This window comes from Trichinella spiralis (assembly GCF_000181795.1).
Source record: "Trichinella spiralis strain ISS 195 chromosome Unknown Scfld2, whole genome shotgun sequence".
NCBI classification, from domain to species: domain Eukaryota; kingdom Metazoa; phylum Nematoda; class Enoplea; order Trichinellida; family Trichinellidae; genus Trichinella; species Trichinella spiralis.
This window is the reverse complement of record NW_003526941.1, coordinates 2,834,407-2,858,777: the sequence shown is the minus strand read 5'-3', so window position 1 is coordinate 2,858,777 and position 24,371 is coordinate 2,834,407. Positions and strand designations below refer to the sequence as shown.

The window sequence follows — 24,371 nt, the reverse complement described above, 5'->3', positions numbered from 1 at the left end:
TGTGCACATGAACGAGAAAGAGAGAAGTAAGACAAGAGAAAACACGTCGAGTAGAAATAGAGAGAGAGAAAGAGAGGCAGGCGATCGAACGGGATCACGAGTGCGAGAAAATTTTGCAGCCAACAACAAAACGCGGCTGCGACATTAAGCCAGTAGTAGCAGACTAGCAGTAGCAGTATCAGTAGTAGTAGTAGCATTAGTGGTAGAAGCAGTAGTAAGTAAGCAAGCAAGTAAAGTTAAATAACAATGAGTAAAGTAGTAAAAGTAATTATTACATGGTAGTGGTGTTTTCAATTTTTCCCGCCTATCTCACAAGTTGTCTCAACAGCAGAAAACACTAAACCTGAATATACTTTTTAAATTAAAAAATTCAAAAAAAGTTATCTTCAACTATGAAAATAAACCGACGATCCGTTTAATGAACAAATAAAAACACTGGGCGGATGAGATAAAATTTGTTTCAATGAAACACATTAAACAAACTTTAAAATTGATGATCCTTGTTTGTTTAAAATAAAAACAACTAAATGAATCGCCACCGCCTTTCCTTCAACATTCCTCACCTCCTACTCGCCTCATATGCTTCCGGATATTTATTCAACCACCGCTTCAGCTAGCTAGTTACACGATCTACAAGTCAACGATAAGAAATTAACAACATAAAGAAAGTATCATCGACAAGTCAGCTTCTCAATCAGCAAAATATAATATCAACGCCAATTCTACTAACAAGACTGATGAAATATTGATATTGATATTGATACTGAATAAGTACAAAAAACCCCTCCCTCTTTACTATTATTGTTAAAAGTTTTACTATTTCGATCAGAGTCTCTCATAAGAAAGAAGGAAAAAAAACTGTCCTAAAAATAAAGATTATGAAGAGAATAAAAAGCAAAAGCTGACCAACTGATCAAAGATTAATATAATAATAACCCAAGAGGTAAAAGGGAAATAAAAAGCTGCTGCTCAGCTTTATATTATTACACAGACAGACAGACAGACAGACAGACGGAGAGACAGATGATGACGATGATCCGTGAATGGTAATAACAATAAAAAAAAGCCAGCCCACATTGCAGACGTGCTCTATTAGCAAAATTGCACGACAAAAGATGCCATAAGTCAACGGACAATTAAATTTGATTTTTAAAAAAATAAAATAAAATGAAGAAAACAGAGGAAAAAATCAACAAAAATCTCACCGGCTGACGACAAAAAATTATAATCATTTGGTGGTGAAAGCGATAATTTATTCGCACAACAACTGTTTGAAAAGAAATTTTCAATTAGCGAGCAAATAAATTTTCCATGTCCATCATCGATGCTTTAAAAATTCTACTTTTTTGAAATTTTCTCATTTGTGAGTGCGTGCATGCTGTGCATTAACGAAAAAGATAAAAACTGCAACGAAGATGGCGTGAATTTTATTACAATAAGTACTTACTTGGCTGATTCATAGCCAGTCAGTCAACCTGCATTCACTGTATTGCATATTTCAAATTAACTTGTCTCTCCAATAGTCCATTTTTAACCAAAGAAGAAAAGACAGAAATGGAATAAAAATTAAATTAAGTGCACAGCAGCAACGACATAAAAACACCAAATGCATCATTTCTCGTAATGTATAAAATAACTTCCACCTTCCATTACAGTTATTATTCATCAAAAGAAAAACGTCTCTCCAGTTGTAATTTATGTAAAATCAACATCAGATGAAAAAAAAAACTGAAAATAAAGTGCAAAATTCTCAGTGTAAAACAAAATGAGTGAACCAGTGATTAGAATGATCTGCTGCATATATATATATATATATATATACATGGTGGCAGCCATCGAGACGACCAGGTCGTTGTCAGAGTCAACAGAATCGATATCTACTGCTGGTTGATGTGCATGCAACTTTTGCGAAATATGCAGACAAGGTTTGTTTACACGCACTAAATAAATAATGTTCTCACATTAGTAGAAAAGTTGAAAATGCTTTGGCTTCCATCTCCGTTGACAATAAGCGATCGAATACAATCGATCTATCCACACTGACAGTGGCGATTTTATCGCGCCATTTCAAAACCGAATTCATCTTACGTATAGATGGGATAAATGATGATGTAAATAAAACTAAAAAACATTTTCAACTCATAATTCATCACTACTACTAAATGCAAACCACATTTTTAATAGAAATGACCATTTGCACATTTTCATTGGAAAGATTTTCTTTCAATCTTCTTTCCACGTTCAATTATTCCTCCATCTATATACTTACTGAGTGATCGAATAGTAAAAGAAGAAAAAATAATCATCATGCAAGTAAAATTACAAACACACACAAATCGTATTCAACTAACTTCAGAATGTAAATGCGTGAATGTGAAAAGGAAAATTAAAAAGCAAGTAAAAAAATTTTTTTTTTTCAAAATTTTCATTAAAATATCATTCCAATAACGCGCATCACTGATTACAGATATCGTCACTCAGAACATGGAAGGCCATACATTATTGATATTCCTTAATTGAAAACTAATAAACGACGAATCAGAACATATTTAATGTGCGTGAATAATAATGATGATGATGATAATAAGAGGAAGAAAAATTCTGGAAAAGAGGTAGAGAGAGAGAGAGAGGGAGCGAGGAATAATAATAATCCATCCACCTTGAAATCCATACCAACCTGCAGCAATTGATTTTCGTCTTCGTCTGACGACGACTGTAATGAAAAGCAGTTTTTACAATAGACAAGCAGGGTGGCTTTCTCGCATGGTCGAAAAATTCAATATATCGTTAAGAAGGGGGTGAAAAATAATTTACTACACAGAAACTTGAATAAAGCACGCATTTTCGTAGCTGTCAGCGTCAAATAACTTTTGGTTGTCGGAAAAGAATAACGATTGATTGCAATAATTACGGAACACTTCATGAGCTAACTTTGTCGTTAGCTAAAAATCATCAATTCTGCAATACTAGCACCACAAACACACGTCAAACATCTACGCCTATACATTTAAAATGGGAAATTTTTTTTACAAACAACTTTGCAATTTATGCACACAATTTACATTTTAACAGCCTTTTATCATGGACATTATTAAACAAACATTTGAAAGTTGTATACTTATCAGATTAAAATTTTCATTTCTAATTTCATGCATTTGAACAATTAATTAGGGTAATTGTGTGTATACACACATTTTAAAAATGCATACAAATTAAGTATAGCTGCGGAATAAATTTTACAAAAAAAAAACAACTGAAACAGAAGTAACACAGTGAAAAACATAAATAAATATATGAAAAAATACTAAGCATCGTAGACGTAGTGATGATGATGATGAAGAAGAAGAAGAAGATGATGATGATGAGAATTTTGTGCACACCTGAATGCAATAAGTACAAATTGAATGCAGTGCGCGCGTTTGGTGGTCGATCGTTTTTCAAAAATTTTTCTCTCCCATCCAAGGGGCTTAAATCAATGTCACCACTGAGCAAGCGGATCGCATTGTAGAACGCTTCCGATACTGCGGAAGCAATCAATTCGCACGCACCTCAACAGACAACTAACTAACTATTCACGCAACTGGCGCCAACGTCAAACGATATCCAATTTGTTGAACTGAATTGTTTCGTTTACAACAAAAACGCCGACTAATAATTAGAATAATAATAATAATAATACAAATGATTTCATCGATTCAAATTCAAACAGACAACAATTGCAGAGTAAATCTGATAATAGATATGCAAATTTCCTACACACACGTACGTCAGATGAAAGGCCTCTTTGGAGATGAGCAATAATAAATAAAATGCTTATGTCAGTCGGCTGATCATTTTTCAAACAATCATCTCTATGACACAGACAGGATGCGTTTATTGCTTCGCATGCCACCGTAAAAAGCAATAAACTTAACGCGTTCTGTCAAAAAGTCAGTCTCGAGCGTTGCGCAACGCCACAAATCATTTTCATCGCTCTACCTCTTCTAAACCTACCCCTCCTCTCTCTACCTCTCTACTTTTCACTACCCCTCTCCCAGGCCAGTCAACCGGATGACAAATATGACATCAAGTGTACGCAAAAAATAGTAATGGCAAAATAATAATTAAAAAAGCAATATAAAAACAACAACAACAACATATTTTCATTTTACACCTAAAATACACTATATTAGGTGTAATCTTCATTTTGCAAAGCATGCATGAATGTTTGTCGAAAACAGCTGTACAACACACAGAATTTGGCAAAGGTCAACAAATACGCTTGAACTAGGAAAGAACTGCTTATCGTTCGATATGCACTGATGAATGGTATTAAGAAATGAACAAAGCAACAACAATAAAAACAACACAAAACACACTCCTCTGTCATCGAACATCATTTCTTGCTTTTGAAACAAACATTAATTGAAGTACATTTCAAAAAAAGAACCTCGCTATTAAAAGCTGTCGTTTGCTGCTGCTGAAGTAAATAAATCAATTATATACTGCTAAACATCGAAAGCGTCATCACAACATTTGAATATTCAACTAATTCATCTGTAGAATTTGGTTACCCCAGGATGTGCGGGAAAAACATCAAAAAAAATTTATTTTTAAACAACGTAAAAAGTGACATATTTCGAATCAATGTCGAAACGTTCCCATCACAATAAGCTGCGAGAAACAGAGGAAAAACGAGTGCAACCGAGCCGATGATCATCGTCGATGCTTAGTTGTCGTTTGCTGTTGCAAACTCCCCCTGCGGCTTTGCCATTTGATTTGGGCAAGCAAAACGCGAACGAACTTCAACGAAGTCAGCTGTGCAATATGAACAGCAGAAAAATCTGCCTGTCATTTTTCAGCTCACTCAAAAGTGGCCATCCTTTATTACTCGAAAATTATGCAAACAAGCAAGCAGACACGTCAACCCGAAAACAAACTAGGGAAGTGCTTTTTTTTCTTATTCTGTTTGATAATTATGATGATTCATGCCCTTGGTTATCCAATGTTAATGCAGCAATTACAAAAAACACGCATTCAACCCCGTTGAATATAGAAGAACAAAACAATAATCATCTGACAACACCCAGGATTATCCTTCCTTTCTTCTTCAACCAATACACTGCGCTATTATAATAATAATAATAATTATTATCACATCAGCATCCACCGATCGTCAGCGAAATAAATCACTGTTGTTATCTTCAAAATTACAATGGTCAAATCCAAGCCATCATTATTAATAAAAGAACATAAATAAATAAATAAATATGATGATTTCCATCACAACGAATACGTCACACGTTGAATGAAATAATATTTTTTTTATATTGTTAAATAACAGCGTAAAAAGAATGTGTCATCAGATCCAATGAAGAAAATCTAATAAATGCTTGCTTCTCTACTGACGCTGTGTCTCTTTGTGTGCTTATCAAATTTCCAAACTCTATTTTGTTGTTTTTACCACAGCCGAAATCAATCTGTACCACCACCAAGTGAAATAAATCTTTTTTCCAAAAAACAATATTCAATTTAACAAATTATTGAAAACATTCTTTTTCGTCAGTTCAAGTTTGAAGAGTAAGCTGATTGTAAATTAATAATGTCGCCCATCATCACAGAAACACCACTCTTGCCATGCAATAATACCAAATGACGACATTTACATCATCGGAATGACATAGGTAAAAAGTGGTAGAAAATTATTTCGATAACTACACCAGTTTTAAAGATTGAACAATACAAGAAAGCAAATGAAATGTCAATCAAAAAAATCACCCCCACCTCCCTCCCTGTCTCTCTATTGACACTGCAACACAATGCAAAATGCAATACAAAGCAAATGCAGTACAATAAATCGGTCGCAGATTAATGCAATTGCTATGCAAGCGGAACATTGGGAAGAAAAGATCGAATTCACATCAATTTGCATGAATTGACAAAGAAAATGCTTACAACAACAACAATAAAGCAAAAAAAAAACTTAAAAAAAGCAACATAAATTCTACTTACCACTAGTTGTGAATTGTAATATCTGTAGTAGTTGCGATGAAAAAACTGAGGTAAGAGTTGTCGAACGAAAAATAAAAAATGAAAAACAAAACAAAAAAGTGAAAAGATTGTCGTCGTGGATCAGCAATCAACTGATGATGATGGAGGCGGCGCTGGTGGTGGTGGTGATGTCATGAATGAAGTCACTTTGGTTAAAAGCAATTTTATCTCTTTCTTGTTGAAGGGCAAAAATCTTTTGCCAAACGCAAAATTCTCGACTAAATTTTGTACCGTTTCACAAAAACAAACAAATAAATAAATAAATAAGCATCCTTACCGTTGAATGAACCGTTGGGATCTGGCCCAACGCCCAAAACGGGATATCGCTCGTCGCGTTTCACTACTCTCTCTTTTTCTTCCTTTGATTAACTTTCGCTTCGTAGCATCGGTAAAACTAAACGCACGGCAGCAAATGCCGCTTGGACTATATGCTGAAAACAGATCCCATATTTAAAAAGAACACATAAAAATAATACAATGAAAAGCAGCACGATTCAAACGGGCGCCGCGTAGCGTAGTGAAGTAAGTGAATGAATTATTATTTAATTTAATTTAACTTAATTTAATTAGAAAACTGAAAATGCATTTTTCCTGTTTTCTAGTTTATCCATCATCATCGTCATCATTTTCTTCGTATTCCACCTATTTTTTTAAAATTCTTCTTCTTCTTCTTCTAATATAATGACAACCATGATTGCTATTTTAATCATATTCTTCTATTCATTCAATTTCTGTTGTCCGAATGATGAACTGCAATATGGAATATATTTAGCGGCAAAACAAGAGCTTCAAGTAAGCTGTATTTCATGCTGTTTGATCGAACCAGAGGATGAGGCAGAGGGAAAAGGAAACGAAAGGGAAGGAAATGAAGGAATGCAAAGAGAAAGAGAGAGAGAGAGAGAAGTTCGCCAGCGTCAGAATACATACATACACACAACTACTGACAGCCGTTATTAAAAGCGTAAAACAGCTGTCGCTGTTCTTCAACTAGCAACAAATGCAGCAGCAATGCATACGGTTGATTATTACACGAGAACACGCTGCAACGAAGTTTGTTAATTTTTCACGTTGCATCAAGAATGCAAAATTAAACCATCACTATAAACCATTGCCATACCATCAGCATGCATACTTACCAATTTCAAGAAATGAATAAAAATTGAAATGAACAACACAGAACAAACATACAATCAATCACCACCACTAATAGATACAAACTGTTGAACATTTCTTCTTCTTCTTTGTTTTCCAACATGCTTCAAACAAAATGCAATAATGATCAGTTATTGTGACTTTGTCGTTAGCATTGGAAAACACTGTTCTAACAACCCACTGTGCTAAAATGTAACAGTTACAAGGGGGAACAAGTTCGACCAGCTAGACTGGGTCATGGTGTTGTATTCTGTTAACAATGGAAGCGAAAACAATGCCTTCTTCGCTTTTGGTCCAACACAACAATACATCAGAGCTTCAAAAATGGCAGCCAACTAACAACACAACAATTTCACTTTCATATTCCTACATTTCACTACTACTACTACTCAAAAACCATCCATTCCAACGAGCAAATGATGAGGAGAACAATCAGTCCGGTCGGTCAACAATTGTTGTGTGTCCATTTTTAAAAATCAATAATAACTGGACGAGAAATCAAAAATTTTAAAAACATTCCAGCAAATTTTCCAATTTCTGTGCTGCGCATGCGTAGTGACCAGAACAAGCAGCTACAACTACAATAAAATAAGATGACAAAAGCTCCATAAGCAAAAACTCACTTGCCGCCGACCAACAAGCAACAGTAATGGAGTTACTGTTGGTCAAATAAAAAAAATTGAAGATTGGAGAAATTGAAGAACCATTTTCAATACAAACACAGTAACAGTTTGCCCAATTAATTGGGATATATTTTGACGAGGGAAAATGGAAATGACAATTCCACATTAAACAATACAATATGGCGTCAACGATTCAAACTGAATACTTTTCCTTGCAACCGAACATAAAAAGCCTAAAATGCCAAATAAAAAATTATTACCATAATAAAATACCCAAAGATGATTATTGCTAATTTGCAATACTAGAGGAAAAGCCATTTCTTTTTTTCACGAAATTATTTCTAAAATAAGCAATGCACGCAAGCAATCGACAATTTCGATCGACCACCACCTGCCATCAATGCACTCACTGCATACCTATTTAAAATACTGCTCAACGTTGAGCAAAATATAACTATTTTTTCTTTACAAAGCATACTTACCTTTGTTGTTGGACACAATCACGGCAATTTTTCTTCATTTTGCAATCACTGATAAGCTACTGCAAAAAAATAACGATGTTATTTTCGAAAAAAAGAAAAATATTTAACCTACAAATGAAATAATTAATTGAAATTAGTATCAGTATTGTTTTTATGACACAGTTTTACAACCTTTCAGTAACTCGAAATGAAATCCCGCAAGAATGACACGATCGACAACAAAAATAATGAACTCATTCAAATTGCGCTGAAAAATATCAATCAATGAGGATAATTAATTTATTGCAATAGTATGTTCGACAAAAAATTATATATATATATATATATATATACATATATATAAGAAAACCATTTAAAAAATTAAATCAGCGTTTCAGCAAAACAGACGCATTAATACTTACTCGCGGAGTTACCAAACGCAAGTTGGATTTGAAAAGCTGAAAAGAGAGCCAAACTGAAAACAAAGAAATAATTCAAAAAAATTACATGCTGTATTAAAATTGCAGATTTGGATTTGACTAGCGGATATTGATAAAAAAAATGAATGACAAGCTGAAGCTGTGTGGTGCAATAGCTGCGCGCTCGCCTGAACAGCTTGACGAGAGAATGCACACCACTTCTGCATGTGTCCACATAACGAATGCCCCCACTGTGATCGTTCTCGTGTCCATTGACAACGAGAAAGCAAACAAGCTTGTACAGAAAAATGAAAAACTGCAGCTAAGATATGCCAGTATTTTCACTTTCCATATTTTTCGTTGAAGGAAAAATTGTCTTCCTTTTTTCCCAATCGCATATCTATCTCTCTCTGTATGTTCACATATAATTTGCATTAATATTAAAATGAATCAAATGTGATATACCTCTGAGAATGGTTCAGGAAAATAGCTGCTTGCAAAATCCAAAACAACGGAAACTATTCTGACTATGGTACACTTCCAACAACTACTCACCGACCAACTTATATAATAATAATAATATATTCAAATGTAAAAATCATTCACTTTCAACAAACATATGCTATCAAAAAAGGCACTACAATTCTAGTGACAATACATGCAGCAGCAGTGGATTTCCGAATATTCACAACAAAAAACCCAATGCCAGCCAGATACAATATATTCAACTGGAGACGTATCGGATGTTCTTTGAGAAAATAATTTCAGCTGACAGAAAACATAAAAATATAAATAAGAAAAAAAATATACGCATGCACACACAGTGTCAACAAACATATTGCATATTTCAATCTAATGCAACGAATAGCAGTGCGCTACTGCGACAGAAAGTCAATAATAACAAGAATCTCTTTGACACACACAAACACAAACACACACACAGCCTCTTGAAATATAGTCACAGAGAAAATGCGAACGCAGTAGCGGAAAAGATAAACAACAACAGCAAACTAACATTGCAGATAATTCAAGCAAACGCAAACCATCTGCAAAGTCTGAAACTAATACTACTGGCTTGGAGAGAAAAAATCAAGACGAATGAAAAAAAACTTTTTTTTCACAAATATATAAAAGCCATATGTAAATTTTGAGCAAATTGTCGTCAGCTTAAGTGAAATCGCTGCTCATCGTAAAATTAAGAAAACCAACCATTCAATTTAAGAATTAATTTCGATTCCTACAGTACTATTTCGCCAAATTACAGTAACTTCAACTATCAGGTAATGATAAGATTAAATGCCATTTTAAGGTGTTTGTTTCCAAAAAACAAAATCAAAAATACAATAAAAATTGAAAAGGAGACTTGATTTCATCCGTGTACATCATGTATCAATGGGGAACTACTTGAAATTATTCGTCTGAAAGTAGAAGTACTATTCACAAGTATTTTAATTGAAAAGAAGTAACTTCAATCAAATATGAAATGAAATGAAAATGCTACAAACAAAAAAATTAAACGTAATCAACTACTAACGAAAGATTGTGCAATATTTGTTGATTAAAAAATAGAACAAATCTCAAACTTTGAACGCATTACTGCAATATTCAATTTTGCAATAATTTTAAAAGAAATACATAACCGTAGTAAAAGCTGAAAAATGACCAAAGGATGAAATGAAGAAAGAAAAAAACAAGCAAACCAGAACAACTCTCGGTGAATGCTTGCAATTTCTTCAGCCAGTAAGCAAGCAAGCATAGAATAGCATAGCATAGCAAAGCAATCAAAAGAGCAAAAGGGAGAGAGGGGGCAGTTTTATATAATAGTTGAAACATCTTCCCCACCCCCTTCCCTCCGAATCTCATCTATCCACATCAGTCGTCACAAGCACACACACACACACACACACACCGGCTGCTGCTACTTGAGTTTATATTTACTTATGCGACATTTATCATTTTTACCCTCGCCTCTTGATTGGCTCTCTCATTCTCTCCATCTCTCTCTCTCAGTTTCCCCTCTCCACTGGTGGAAACGTCTCCAAGGTAAAAACAAACCTTCCTGAAAACGAAAAAGCATGTTCAGCTGCTGCTTCTGGTGGTGATGGCTTGGCCGCTTCGCCGACCAAGCAGCTGATCGGCGCTACGGCGCCAACTGAATAGCTTGCTCTATTAAAATATCTAATCACATTTTTGCGCGACATCATTTCCACTGCAAATAACCGAATCCAATTGCTTCTCATTACAAAAAGCCCGTAAAAAAGAAGTGTAGAAAATAAAAATTGTTAGGCAGTAAAATAACAGACAGTGAAAAAATTGCAAACATGCAAGAATAGTTCGCCATAATTATGCAAACTATGCTTTTGTCTTTCCACTAAAATAAACTTCTTTTAACGTAAAAAAAGGTTCTTGGTTTTGATTGGGAGAAGAGAAAAAACTGAAATAAGCAATCAAATCAAACAACACAACAACAGTTTTGGTGAAATTGCATTCAAAATTACAAGTCCTCCCTATATACAATTTTTTGTTTACAGTTTCACTTGAAAAAAATTTTCCACTTTATGTACAACACTATTAACGCTACTCAAAAAACAATTTCCAATTCAATCAAAAAAATAATAATTACCAATCTGTCAAGTTCTTTGTCGATGTATTTCAAATGAGATGAAATTCACGTCTCAGTTGCAACCAATTTCAGCAAAAAAATACTTGCATCACACCGCTTCGAATGATTTTCTTAAAAATTAAACATTTATTACACAATAAATACGATGATGACAAAACAACTGAAGAAAAACCAAACATAAGTAAGTATAAAATAAATGCAATTTAAAAAATGAAAATTCTGTTTATCTGCACCACGCTAAAACGTTTAAATATAAATAAAATACAATACAAAAATTACACAGATTTATTAGAAACATATTTTCATTTCAGCATAGAAACTGAGTACACTACAACTTAAAAACGGAAACGAAAAACACCAATTATTTCCATTAAAAATAACTTCAGGCCAATAATAAAACAAAGTCAGACACACCCTCGAGGTAATTCTTCCACAACAATGGAACCCATTTCGACTCGGTAAATAGAGAATTTCCTTTTTTCATTTATAAAAGAAAAATTGAATATTTAATAATATTTATATAATTTGTTTAGGTGAGAATCAATGAGCTACCCTTCCTTTCATATCATAAAACTTGAAATTCAATATTAAGAATAAGAATAAAGAATATTTTATCAAAATTATAATTCAAATGATATAAAGAGAACAAAAATTTGTGACAATGATGACAAATAGAAATGAAATACAAATGAATTAGTTTTGCAAATTGCATCAGATGTGCTGCAACAGGCAATGCAATTATACATTGTACTTGCTTTCTGAAGGCAATGAAAACGACGACAGGGCAATGTAATAATTTGAAAGAGTAAGAAATAAAATTGCCAATATACAGTCGATCACTTAAACAGGACAATTTCAAATTTACATTGTCAATAAATTTTTCTATTGAAAAGGAAAAATAAATAAAATAAAACTCTTTATGCAACGACGCTGTCCAGAGGTAGCAGCAATTCAGTCGTGACAAAGAAAATGATTCACATGTAAACAAAAAGCGAGGCAAAAATATTCATTAATGTTAATAATGATGATAAAAGCTGATGAACAGTTGTAATGGGTTCGCGCATTTCGAGAAATACACAACAACACATTCATTCAGCTGTTCTTCAATCTTTGCATAAAATGTACATCTTAAATATAGGGTGATCTATATTTGAAATGTAAAGTTGTACAAAATTTCATATTCATCAACAAGAGCAAGCTCAGGGCAGAAGAGAAACTTCACAACAAAAATAATATAAATCGAAAATCGAATACAAAAATATCTGCACAAGTGCATGACGCAACAATAAAAAAAAAGTAGCAATAACACTGGAAAAAGCCAGTATCAAAGCTAGAAATACATCACAACTACAGCATTCCATCAATGCGAATAATTGTTCGAGAGCAAAATGAATACACAGTCAGTTCAATAAATAACATTTATGCAAAAGTTGAAAAAGAAAAAAACCAACCAAGTAAAATTGAAAACTGAATCAAATCGATCGCTAATAATAAACCCCTGGTCATGAAAGAAAACATTGTTATGTCACAATTTTATGCCCCAGCACAAATTTTACTTCTCTATTTTAAGCATCAAATATTATTCAAACAGAGGAAGAGAAAGAGAAAAGTAAGAAAACAATTTCAGCAATGAAATGAAATAAATTAAAATTATGGCTTTCATGGAGTATAATATTTTCAAAAATACAATAATACAAAGACAAGAAAATATTGAATACACAGAATAATAGAAATAAAATGAAAATGAATTCATACAGCTGCGTCATAATAGAACACAATGGTGAAAAGCGTTCTATTATAGCTGAACGAAAATCACTTGCAACATATAGTTAGATATTTAAAATGAAAAATCGATTCTTAAACGAACTGCAAGCAAAGATCAAATTGCAAATACCTGAGTGAACGTTAACAAGAATAATAAAGAAGAATAATTCTTCAAAATTGGATATAATTAAAAATGATTACAAACTAATCATAATCATGATTTAATATTTAACCAGAAAATTTATGGACAACAAAAAAGCTTTTATCTTTGCCAAAATATTTACGTACCTTTTTTTACATCTTTGTGAAGTTACATTTCGATAAAATGACTAGAGGAGCTTTCATCCCCCCCCCTCTCTCTCTCTCTTTCTTTCTCTGCCTCTCTGCGTCTCGTTCTTCTCTCTATTGCGAGTCTCAATTGAGGTTCCAAATGGCCACTCCTCTCTGTTCTGCAAATAAATAAATCAAAGAAATTCTATAACGTTTGTCGTCACACTGCATCCACTAGAGTAAATCAGTGAAAACTTATATCGAATTCTTCAATCGTCATCGTCCAAGATGAGTAACCAAGCAATTACAGGCCTTCAATCAAACGTTCAGACGCATCATTGTTCCTTGCGCAATAATGACATTGGCATTAAAAACTGTATATGCAAAATGGCATCCTTCTATAATAAGCAGGCATCGAACAAAACATGAACTGAGAACGCAGGAATTGGCGGTTGGTTGATTATCGTTATTTCCAATTGTAAAATTGTGAATTTCTTCGAAAGTGGTGAACCTTAAATTTTCTCCTCTTCACGTCAACTGAAAATATAAAATTTTTCAAGTGAAAACTTCAAGTATAAAATGAATTTTCTAGAAAAACAACAACAAGTAATCAAACGCGAACAAAATGCAAGATATGATGCATGGTAAAAATGAATGCTTTCACTTGAAAAGCACCCAACAAAGATTGAAAAATGCTAATTACGTTGAACAAGAAATCGATTCCTTAAAGAGACAAATTCCCAGGTGATCTTTGACAATTGCCAAGATCACCACGCAACTGATATCTGCAAATACTTCTTTGACAAATCTGCATCAGATGAACAGACAAATCAAAATGGAAACGTATCCTATTCAATTCACCATCTCCGACAATTCTCACAAACAGTTTACATACACATTCTTACTCACTGCCAAACTATATGACCAATTTGCACTTGTAGAACGAACATCTTTTCAACCCAATACATACAATTTGAACATTTCCAACAAAATAATATATTAATTTGCAATGATAAATATTTAACAAACTCATCTCATCTATTCAATATGAGCTTAATAAATCCGATTAACAATTCTTTTCTTTCCACCTCGCTCCCTTTTCAATTTTCGCATTTCTAGTAATTTTATGAATCATTACAAACGAAATCACCTGTCACCGTTTCAATCAAAGATGATCTCTAAACTTTGAAAAATGTACATAATTTCATGCTTCCTGATATGGTAAAAAATGAAATCAACGAATAATAAATAACCAAGATGTTAAAATAGTGCCTGTCGTTGCTGCTTTTTCATTAAAATTTTAAGAGAGGATATAATTACAAAAATCACATATAGAAGAAATATTAGCAAAACGTTGTTTATAATCACCCACGTTGATTGTAGAATACACAACAACAACAACAACAATATTAATAGTACGATGACAAATAAAATAGCCTTGCAACTGTGTGATGACCTCGAAAATGCAAGATAGATAATTATTACCCAAACAAGAACATATGTGAATGATTAAAGATAGAAAAACTGCCACGCCCAGACGGCTGCTCTTCCATTCGCGTATAATTTCTGATAACAAAAGGGGTCAGTTAAAGAAAGTAAAATGGAAAAAACCCTTTCTTATTCATCTATCTTTTGAATGTAAAAAAGGATAGCTGATTATTCAAAAAAAGCAAAGCAATTTCAAATCATAATATATGAACAACAACAACAACATAATAATAATAATAATAATAATAATAATAATAATAATAGGTAGCAATGAAGAAATTCAGAATTATAAAATAGTATAAATCAAAAATGAACACTTCGGTGGGTAAATGAGAGCTTCTTGTAGAATTTGAAGTAGCTAGACAAGATTGTCGCTGACGAAAGACAGAAAATAAAGAAGTGCAATCTTCCATCATTGATGTGGATAAATACGAAGCAGAGTGGCGGCGAGTGGGAGAGTTTCGAACAAGATGAATCAATTACAGCAGCCCGCACTATGACAAACAAGTATTTATCGATTGTAAATATGTTAAAATAAGAAGACGAAGCCACCACGTGTTTATTTTCATAGCCGATCAGAGGGATTTTTCTCCTCTTTCAACATTCGTTGTTCCACAGCATCATGTATACATTCCGCTTATTATCAGCCGAACAATTTTTGAACTGCATTACAAATATGAAAAACAATAACAACAACAACAATACTGCTGCTGACTAAAGTCTAAAGCTCTCTATTACCTCTCTCTATCTCTCTCTCTCTCTACATATATATATAACAATACAAAATAAAGATTTGCATAAATAGCATTACTACAAATGCATTTTTGTTTTGTAAATGATGAATAATAAATTGCAAAATGAACATAAATAAATACCATTGCAAGGGAAGCAGTAGTAGAGATGCTAGATCGCTGCTGCTGTGGGGAATGATGGATGGATGAGCAGCAAATTTGTAACAACACCAAGCTGAACAAGAGAAGAAATTCAGCTGTGATATATCGTCTGACGACGATGCACATGCAACATTGCGCGATCCGGGCAACACAGCAAAACCAAGGCCAACATTATGACATTTGAATCGATCAAATCAGGCAAGCAAATCGATCGGTCTTTAACTGCTTAAACCACGGCAATGCAATGTCAACACACACGACGCACAGCAGCTCACGGCTCAAAAGCACAGAACACAGCCCGCTCTCTCGGTGGTTCTGTCAATCCGTCCAATAAACAACAACATGCTATTTAAAACTCTTTTCACTTCCACAAAATTTTCCCCACATTCAACATTAAGCATTGACAGTACAAAAAACAAACAAACAAATACAAGCTCGTCACTTGGAGAAAATTATTTGCGTAATTTCTGCTTATCACGGAAATATATATCCAATCTATATGCATCTTCTTTTGGAAATAATCTTTCGCTGAACAGGAAAAAAAGATCTACTCTTCAAAATGACAGACACTGCCGACAATCGACAATCGGCAACTGATGCGTGCTATTATTCATCAATTATTCAACAAAAGCAGCCAACAGAAGAATATTGTCGAAGAAGGTTAGCTTCTAAGCCGCCAGACATTTGCATCTCAATTTTTAAATCTCGAATCGCACAGTTTCTTGGCCTGAGCACAAAAAATTCACTTCTACTTTAATCATTTCTCAGTCAAGCAAGCACCAAAAAACAGTTCGACATACATATAAAAGAAACCTCAGGTTGTCCACGCCCACCATTGCTAAAAAGAACTTCAGTGCTTGACAAATATTACTAATAATAAAGCAACCGTTTATCATCATCATCATCATCAACATAATAATAATTATTATTCAAATAACATACAGACTCCAACTGACTACTGACTGAATGACAAGAATCGATCGATCCGAAATGAACTCTTCAAACAAGGTAGTGCAAGCGATGGTGTGCACAGACACACAGAACACAGACGATAACCTTGCCCGTAACAACACCAACGGCAAACGAGTCGATTAAAAGTCACCTCCTAAGGCGACCGTCGATTCCAATTCAAAAACACCAACCCCCGCACATCCTTTCACAAATTGAAGGATATATGAATAAATTCAAAAAGAAAAAAACAAGCACATACACATGTATATTTAATAAAAGCTACTAATAATACTGATGTAGAGGATAAGGCGACACATACATGCATACACAAAACAACCAAATCAATTGCAAAAAACCACTGACGATGATGACTGTGCTCACAGGACATGAACATTTTTCATACTACTCGTTAAAAAAAGCAATCGCATCAAGAAAATTAACCCAAGCAGACACACACAATATCGCGCGCCAAGCGCTAAGTGAATTTTCTTTTTCAATTATTTCGAAAAGTGATCCGTAATCGCGGTTAGCAACCAGTTTAAAGCTATTACAATTAAAGTAATTATAATGAGTAGTATGAAAATTTGTATTCGCACAACTTCTTCTTTCCACAATCTAGTCAACAACTACTGGTGTTAATAATCGCATCTTCAAATGAGTGTAATAGAATTGCAGACATCATAAATGAAGAATAAAATTTTCAATATACCCACTTAAGAGTTGAGTCGGTGATGCTTACCACTTTCAAAATTCATCCCTGAACTATTGAAAATAACACAAAGAACTCAAATTGGAATCAAATAAACAAAAAAGTTAGCAATCATTTGCAAATTGTATCCGAATAACAAAGTTGTAGTGTTGAATTCATGCATTCATCATTTTATATTGAAACGTTAAATGGTAATGAAATCTTTCTTCCAAGCATACTGTCGTCTCCAAATCAAATGTTCATTAAATTGAAATAATTCTGTCATTTTGTCGTTAACTGAGAACATCATTCTATCTAATCTATTATAATTGTAAAGTGTTGCAAGTCAAAAGTTTGCACATGTCAACGAAGCGTAAAAAGCACAGTCAACACGCTTGTCTGTTACGAAGAAAAGAACAAAGCTGCAATCATTGCCATTTAAGCATTTACATTCGGAAATCAGCCTAAATCTGAAAATACAACGACAACGACAACAACACCAACATCAACAACAACATTCATTCCAATTTAAACTTGAACGCACAAATGTAAAAATAAATCAATTAACACTTGGATGTCAAGCTTCACAATTTATGCTTCACATCAACAGAATCTCTGAGGTAAAAGATTAAGCTGTCAAATTAGATGATGAAACAAAACATCCAACACACACACACGCACATACCAAATATCAGACGATAACAATACTGTTTTTTCATAATAACAATTCAATGAACCAATTTCAAACCATCTCAATGCATGCTGAACAAATTATTTATTTAAAAATCTGCAATTTCCAAGTTTCGCAATGAAAATTGGTTCTTTTCTGAAATATCCATTAGTTGAAAAGCACCAACCGCCAAGATGAGCAGTGGCCCCACCATTGAAAACTACTGGCCGTGCAGTGGGCAGGCAGCACAGGCTCTCACTTTCAAAATAATTAAAACTAATGCACCGTAGTCGCTGAAAGCCGATTATCATTGAATTCAGTAAAAATGATCCAATCCAGCTATATTAATGACGTGCAATTCACTCATATACAACTACGTATATAACGTATTTCTCTTTTTCTCTTTCGTTTCAACTATCAGCAATTAATCAACCTGCACAGTTGAATACAAAAAGTTTTCTCGTATTCGAATAGAAAAAACAGATAACACGAAGAATACAAATTTCCAACTTGTACAATGTTGACAATTTGCACATGTTGTTCCCAAATTGCTCTAAAATACATTTTCCAGGACAATTTGTGACGACTGGTTTATCAAATTTAGAAATTCTTTTATTCTTACCATTAAAAACATACCAAAACAAGTACATAGACTCGGTACATATTTTTTTTCAAAAATAATAAACTATTGCACATGCTCTTTGAAGTCGGTTGACTGAATCGTCGACGAAAAAAAGATAATCAAATTTATCAATCATTGTTACAGTTTAAAATCATACCTTATCCATGTCAATTGAAAAATTTTCATGTTTTCATCCAAATATGTATCACTTTTCAAAAACATTTCTTCACCATACTCAAAAAGCCATTTTTGCTCAATTTTGCAATAAAGCACGTTTAAAACAGCGAATGCAATTAACCCGATGACAGTTTTTTAATCTTAGGAAAAGCAGAACGATGACAAATTTCCATCTCAAGGATGAATTCAATTAGTGTAAGTTCTTCCTTTCCCGACTGAAGAAAAAGAAGATAACTTCAATATGAACAGCTTTCAATTTTTACCCAAGTGACCATTTACCAAGTAGACAACTTTATTTATATCCGGCAACATAAACAAGCAAACGTTGTTGAAAGAAAAAAAATATTCACCAAACACATTAATACTAATTACAGAATATGACAAAACCAAAATTCATTAGGATCATCAATTTAAAAAAAAGTAACAAATAAACATTTTATCATTTTTAAATAAATAAATTATTAGCTATTTTCCAAAGAGAAGTTTCTTTTCTGTTCTATTCAACGATCTATCTACAAACATGGCAGGGATGATCAATGCAATCCAATGATTCACACTGAATTCCACTGCTCACGTAAAGTTCTCAAAAAGGCAACTTCAATTCCCCACTTTCCCACTTCAATTTGAAAAAGCAATCGACCATCGCCCCTGCCAATACAAATAGACTCCCTTTACACTCTTGCAAACCACATCGCCGCTATACGTACAGTATGTGAAATTCAATTGCACCTGATAATCACTTAAAATATAACAACTATTGAATTCAAATTGCTTTGCCTACTTGTGAAAGATCATCAATTAACTATTCAATAAATTGCCTTTCTTCGTTTCGTCTATAATTCATTATCTGAAATTAAAAAACAAAACCAGCAAAGCAGAACAACAATTTGAAAGGTGAAACAGAATCGATGCCAACTAAACATAAAAGTGAAAAATGCACTTAGAACTGGCAAACCAGTGATTATAAGCAAAAAATGAAGCTCAATCAGGGCAGCAAAGTTGAACCCTGAACAAGACAGATGATCGATAATGTCGATTATTAAAAATTAGTTATGTTTTTTTGTCCACTCACAAACCCATTCGAGAATCAATAAGTGATTAAATAATTCAGTAAAAAATTTCTTTGACAACAAATCCCCGCCTTTTCCCCTACTGTTGGTTGTGTTGGAAAAGACCGACACCAAGAATAATAAATAAGACAACGATCGGAAATTAGAAACAGCGCCATACCGTCGTTTGCATGTCGAAGTCAACCGATTGCTAATTTCTTTTCATTTAGCAATCAGGTGCGACTTCCTCTCCCACAGCATTTCGCCATTGATGGCAAACCACGAAAAAAATAAACCTTCCATTCAATTCACTGATACCAAGTTTTTCACTATTTCGCTTTTATCTTTAAATAAACAAAAAGCCTTCTCAATACAACTCAAAAAGCATGATGCAAAAATGTAAAATAAATTACATGAAAAGCAATCATCAAAAATGATCGACATACACCGTCGTTGTACAATGTAAAGTCTGTTTAAATTTTCAAAAAATTTACCAAAAATAAAAAAATAATAGCCGTACAATGGTGAACCGTTGCAACATTATGGCTAATTTCATTAAGCTTCGTCTGCATCTCATGCTACAGTAAAAAAATTACAATCCGAATTTCGGATAAAATTACACTTAATCTGATTACAGTCGTTAAAATGTGATATTTTTGCAAATTAGAAAAAATTAGATAGTTTTACTATTTACCATCGTAACCAATATGGATCAGTCATTATGACGATTATGCGCGCAGATGACAATTAAATTCAACTAAAGGAGAAGACAACGAGAAGGAGATTGGAAAAAATATTTCCTTCAAAGATTGTCCACAGACGTCATCGGCTTACGATTATTACATTAGGCCAAATACGGTTGGACGATGGACGTTGCGGAGCTCGTCTCCATTGGATGAAAACTCAACGATCGATTGGTGGACATAACTGAAGCGAATTGTGTCACCTTAAACCTAACTTCGAGCTCTAAAGCTGATAAAACGGAAATAAAAGTTGTGGAAATTTTTCAACACAGTCAGGTGCCATTGACTTATCACTGTGTCAATTTTACAAACTGCCGGCAAACATTTATTCATTACTTTATTTGAGAAATTTTTCAAACTCACATCAGCACCGTTTTACACATTTCCTTTCATTCTAAGCGGTCACCATCGATCTTCTATGCAAATCGACAAATTTATTCTTATCGATTCCTTGCTTGTAGAAAATAAATTAAACCAGCTATATACAAGTTGTAAAATATTCTAGCAAATCGAGTAATTGGTAAAGCTCGAGATAATTTGCAATAACAAATTTTGAAATTATACGCCATGAATTCAATAAAAAACCAAGAAAAGCAATTTTTCGTCTCACCGACCCAAAATTAGAAAAAAGGCAAAATAAAAATTATAAAACATCGTTAAATAAGCTTATTCGTTGACGAAGAAAGTTACGCAGTGGCAGAAAACGTAGCAACCAAATGAAAAGTTTAGTAAAAACTAGTACTGGACAGCTCTATAATAATTACTATAATATTAGACTCAACCATTAGAAATGTTTGATACAAAAAGAAAACCAAAAAAGAAACTGCACCTACAATCGCGACTGCTGAAACAACGCCAACCGATAAAAATTGCATGCAAAAACATTTTTTAAAACTCTGTGAAATAACTTACCAATCAGTTGAAAATTTTGAATAGTGCATTCGCTGAACTGCTTCTTGTTGTTTCTGATAAAACAAATCGCACGGTGCTTTCAAATGAGTCACTTCAACATCTTTGGACAGAAACGTAATAACACGTTTAAAATCAAATAAAACAGGTCATTATCGTAATGATGTTCAGGTTTTCTTTTTTTTATAATTTGACCTCATTTATTTAAAATAAAAAAATTAAGTAAAATACATGTTGTAATAAATAAAAATAAGTCTGTTATTAATAACAATTGTCTGCATTCATATTTTTACCTTTTCTTTTGAAATATTTATTTTAAAATACAAATTAAAAGAAACAGTTTGTTACAAATTTAACTGTTCATTATCTTCTATAAATATTCATTTCATGAACAAAATTAATAAGAAGTTTGTAAGCTTTTAACGATACAGCAATTATTTTTTCCAGATTTATTTATGTATTTTTTAAATATTTATGTATTGAAATTCTTTCTGCATGAAATTCAATTTTCATAGACAGTTTATTAAGTGAAATATACTTTTCAGTACTTTATTTAATCAATACTGAGAAAACAGATAAGCATTATCAGTCGTCTAGTATAACCTGGATATCAACCCCGGGTTCAACAGAGACGGACGTGATCTGCTTCAATACATCTGATGTTGAACGAAAATGAATAGAACGCTTGTGGATACGCATTTGAAATCGATCCCAAGTTTTGCTTCCTTCACCACATGGGGTTTTCCGGCACGTAATGCGCAAAGTTTTTGTCGGATAACGTACTGGACCTCTCGGCATAACGTTTTTATCACGCGCACTGTTCATCAATTCCTGGCACGTCTTCTCAAGAGCAGGAACGTTTCGGCTTGTCAATGAAATACGAATTTTGTGCTGCGTCGACGATAAATCATCAACAGTTTTTTCTTTCATATAATCCATTTCTAAATAGAAAAACACAAATCAGAAACATTTCATTATTAGCAAAAGCACGATTCCACATTACAGTACGAATTTAGAAACATTATTTGTGCATAATATGAAACAATAATTTTCGAATTTTATCTTTTAAAAATAATGTAAGTCTTATGAAAACACACATAATACACAAAATATGAATTTCGTCAACAAACAAAGTGGCCAGATTGGCACTACAATTTCTGATTCGCAAGATTAATTCCATAACAAAAATAAAATTATACAAAAATTGTTTCTTAAAAATTATAATTTACTAAAATCTTCATAGCCATGTTTTATCGTAATAATGTACCCTAACATTTGTAATCAAAAAGACGAATGGTACAGATTCATACTGTAAGAAACCGATTTAGCATTTTATTGAAGACACAGAATCATGAGTTTTAAAATAAATTTATAAAATAATTTTATATGAATAAATATGGTTTTCTTATTTTAAAATTCTTTTCTATATTGAACTTGAAACATTATAAACAATGAAATTTCTTCAATTGTCTTTTAAAGTGCAACGTGATCTTTTTAGTTGTAGTTATTTCAAAATTATATGTCAAGTTTAAATTTATAATATTTGTAATTTAAATATCCATTTAATTTGAAAAAATGCAGTAACGCTTAATGCATCTGTCAATGTTACCTGCATTCCATTGCACCAAAATTTGTAGAACGAATTTTTGTTTACGCGTGCAGGTTTAACTGATCATGGGTTCTAGATTAAATCATCCGTACAATCGCAAGAGAACAATATATGTTGGTGGATTTGGCGAAGAAGTGGACGAGAAACTACTTCATTCGGCTTTCATACCGTTCGGCGACATTGTTGATGTTCTGATTCCGTTGGATTTTGAAGTGAACAAGCATAGAGGCTTTGGGTTCATTGAATTTGAGTTAGAATCGGATGCTTTGGCTGCTGTAGATAATATGAACAACAGTGAACTGTTTGGAAAAACGATACGAGTGAGTTTTGCACGGGCACCGAAACCGAATGAACGATCCCAGAAACCTGTTTGGGCTGACGATGAATGGATCAGGCAGTATGGGTAAGCATTCACATTTAGTTTGGAATCGGTTACACTGATTTAAGTTTCATTTGAAAAATTAGTTTCATTGTTCATCCTTAACCTGTCAATGGTTTACATGTTGTAAAATTGTGATTTTCAGGTACAATCTACATATAGTTTTTTATAGTTTAATTTTGAAATATCAGTATTAAGAAAGATGTTTATTGAAACTGAAATCAGTTTATACTTTGAAGCGTTTTTTGCATTTCAGAAGCGGCTCCGGTGTAAATCAAACTGCGGGGGAAAGTACGAATGCGGTTTCAGAGATTTCTTCAGTTTGCAACGATGGAGCGGTATCCGGGGAGGAAAATGCGCGCCATCTACCACGTGTTTATTTGGACATAAAAATCGGCATCCGTTACATCGGCAGAATAGTGATCGAATTGCGCAACGATGTGGTTCCGTTGACGGCGGAAAATTTTCGCCAACTTTGCACCGGCGAAAAGGGATTTGGCTTCAAAGGTTGCCCATTTCACCGTATAATTCCGGGCTTCATGTGCCAGGCAGGAGATTTCACCTGCCAGGATGGTACGGGCGGGCGATCAGTTTACGGCGAGAAGTTCGACGATGAGAACTTTTTGCTGAAGCACGGAGATGCCGGGGCGGTGTCGATGGCTAACGCCGGACCGAATACCAACGGCAGTCAGTTCTTCATCACAACCGGCACGGCGGAATGGCTCGACGGCAAGCATGTGGTATTTGGTCGTGTAGCAGATGGGATGCACGTTGTCAGACAAATTGAACGAACTGGCGGCGAAAATGGCAAACCGTCGATGAAAGTGGTCATCACTGACTGCGGTGAATTG

At 33.6% G+C, this 24,371-nt stretch overlaps 5 protein-coding genes across 5 annotated transcripts; 2 read left to right on the top strand and 3 right to left on the bottom strand.

The window, feature by feature from the left end:
* Positions 1-4,704: 4,704 nt before the first annotated feature.
* Tsp_03120 (hypothetical protein) lies at positions 4,705-5,115 on the top strand. The gene has a single exon (XM_003379411.1). The coding sequence runs from the start codon at positions 4,705-4,707 to the stop codon at positions 5,113-5,115; it is 411 nt and encodes a 136-aa protein (XP_003379459.1).
* A 3,323-nt stretch (positions 5,116-8,438) lies between these two features.
* Positions 8,439-9,731, bottom strand: Tsp_03119 (hypothetical protein). The gene is made up of 3 exons (XM_003379410.1): positions 9,701-9,731; positions 8,689-8,741; positions 8,439-8,534 (listed from the first exon to the last, which is right to left on the bottom strand). The coding sequence occupies exons 1-3, from the start codon at positions 9,729-9,731 to the stop codon at positions 8,439-8,441; spliced, it is 180 nt and encodes a 59-aa protein (XP_003379458.1).
* Positions 9,732-16,282: 6,551 nt separating this feature from the next.
* Tsp_03118 (E3 ubiquitin-protein ligase synoviolin-A) lies at positions 16,283-16,597 on the top strand. The gene is made up of 2 exons (XM_003379409.1): positions 16,283-16,383; positions 16,492-16,597. Exons 1-2 carry the CDS (start codon positions 16,283-16,285, stop codon positions 16,595-16,597), a joined length of 207 nt encoding a protein of 68 aa, XP_003379457.1.
* Positions 16,598-18,133: 1,536 nt separating this feature from the next.
* On the bottom strand, positions 18,134-18,695 carry Tsp_03117 (hypothetical protein). The gene is made up of 3 exons (XM_003379408.1): positions 18,669-18,695; positions 18,466-18,585; positions 18,134-18,286 (listed from the first exon to the last, which is right to left on the bottom strand). The coding sequence occupies exons 1-3, from the start codon at positions 18,693-18,695 to the stop codon at positions 18,134-18,136; spliced, it is 300 nt and encodes a 99-aa protein (XP_003379456.1).
* A 2,571-nt stretch (positions 18,696-21,266) lies between these two features.
* Tsp_03116 (40S ribosomal protein S20) lies at positions 21,267-24,257 on the bottom strand. Its single transcript, XM_003379407.1, has 6 exons — positions 24,204-24,257; positions 24,083-24,180; positions 23,816-24,019; positions 23,310-23,578; positions 22,136-22,473; positions 21,267-21,374 (listed from the first exon to the last, which is right to left on the bottom strand). The coding sequence occupies exons 1-6, from the start codon at positions 24,255-24,257 to the stop codon at positions 21,267-21,269; spliced, it is 1,071 nt and encodes a 356-aa protein (XP_003379455.1).
* Between the last annotated feature and the right edge of the window lie 114 nt (positions 24,258-24,371).

Coding starts and splice junctions, on each gene's coding strand:
- Tsp_03120 (XM_003379411.1), top strand. CDS start 4,705: ATGCTTAGTTGTCGTTTGCTGTTGCAAACTCCCCCTGCGGCTTTGCCA.
- Tsp_03117 (XM_003379408.1), bottom strand. CDS start 18,695: ATGTACCGAGTCTATGTACTTGTTTTG. Junction 18,586..18,668: donor GAGTCTATGTACTTGTTTTG/GTATGTTTTTAA, acceptor AATGTATTTTAG/AGCAATTTGGGAACAACATG. Junction 18,287..18,465: donor TTTTGTATTCAACTGTGCAG/GTTGATTAATTG, acceptor TTTGAAAGTGAG/AGCCTGTGCTGCCTGCCCAC.
- Tsp_03118 (XM_003379409.1), top strand. CDS start 16,283: ATGACAGACACTGCCGACAATCGACAATCGGCAACTGATGCGTGCTAT. Junction 16,384..16,491: donor GAAGAATATTGTCGAAGAAG/GTTAGCTTCTAA, acceptor ATCATTTCTCAG/TCAAGCAAGCACCAAAAAAC.
- Tsp_03119 (XM_003379410.1), bottom strand. CDS start 9,731: ATGGTTTGCGTTTGCTTGAATTATCTGCAAT. Junction 8,742..9,700: donor TTGCTTGAATTATCTGCAAT/GTTAGTTTGCTG, acceptor CTTTGTTTTCAG/TTTGGCTCTCTTTTCAGCTT. Junction 8,535..8,688: donor TGCGTTTGGTAACTCCGCGA/GTAAGTATTAAT, acceptor GATATTTTTCAG/CGCAATTTGAATGAGTTCAT.
- Tsp_03116 (XM_003379407.1), bottom strand. CDS start 24,257: ATGCTTGCCGTCGAGCCATTCCGCCGTGCCGGTTGTGATGAAGAACTG. Junction 24,020..24,082: donor CGCCCGTACCATCCTGGCAG/GTGAAATCTCCT, acceptor CAACCTTTGAAG/CCAAATCCCTTTTCGCCGGT. Junction 23,579..23,815: donor AAATCTCTGAAACCGCATTC/GTACTTTCCCCC, acceptor AACTTAAATCAG/TGTAACCGATTCCAAACTAA.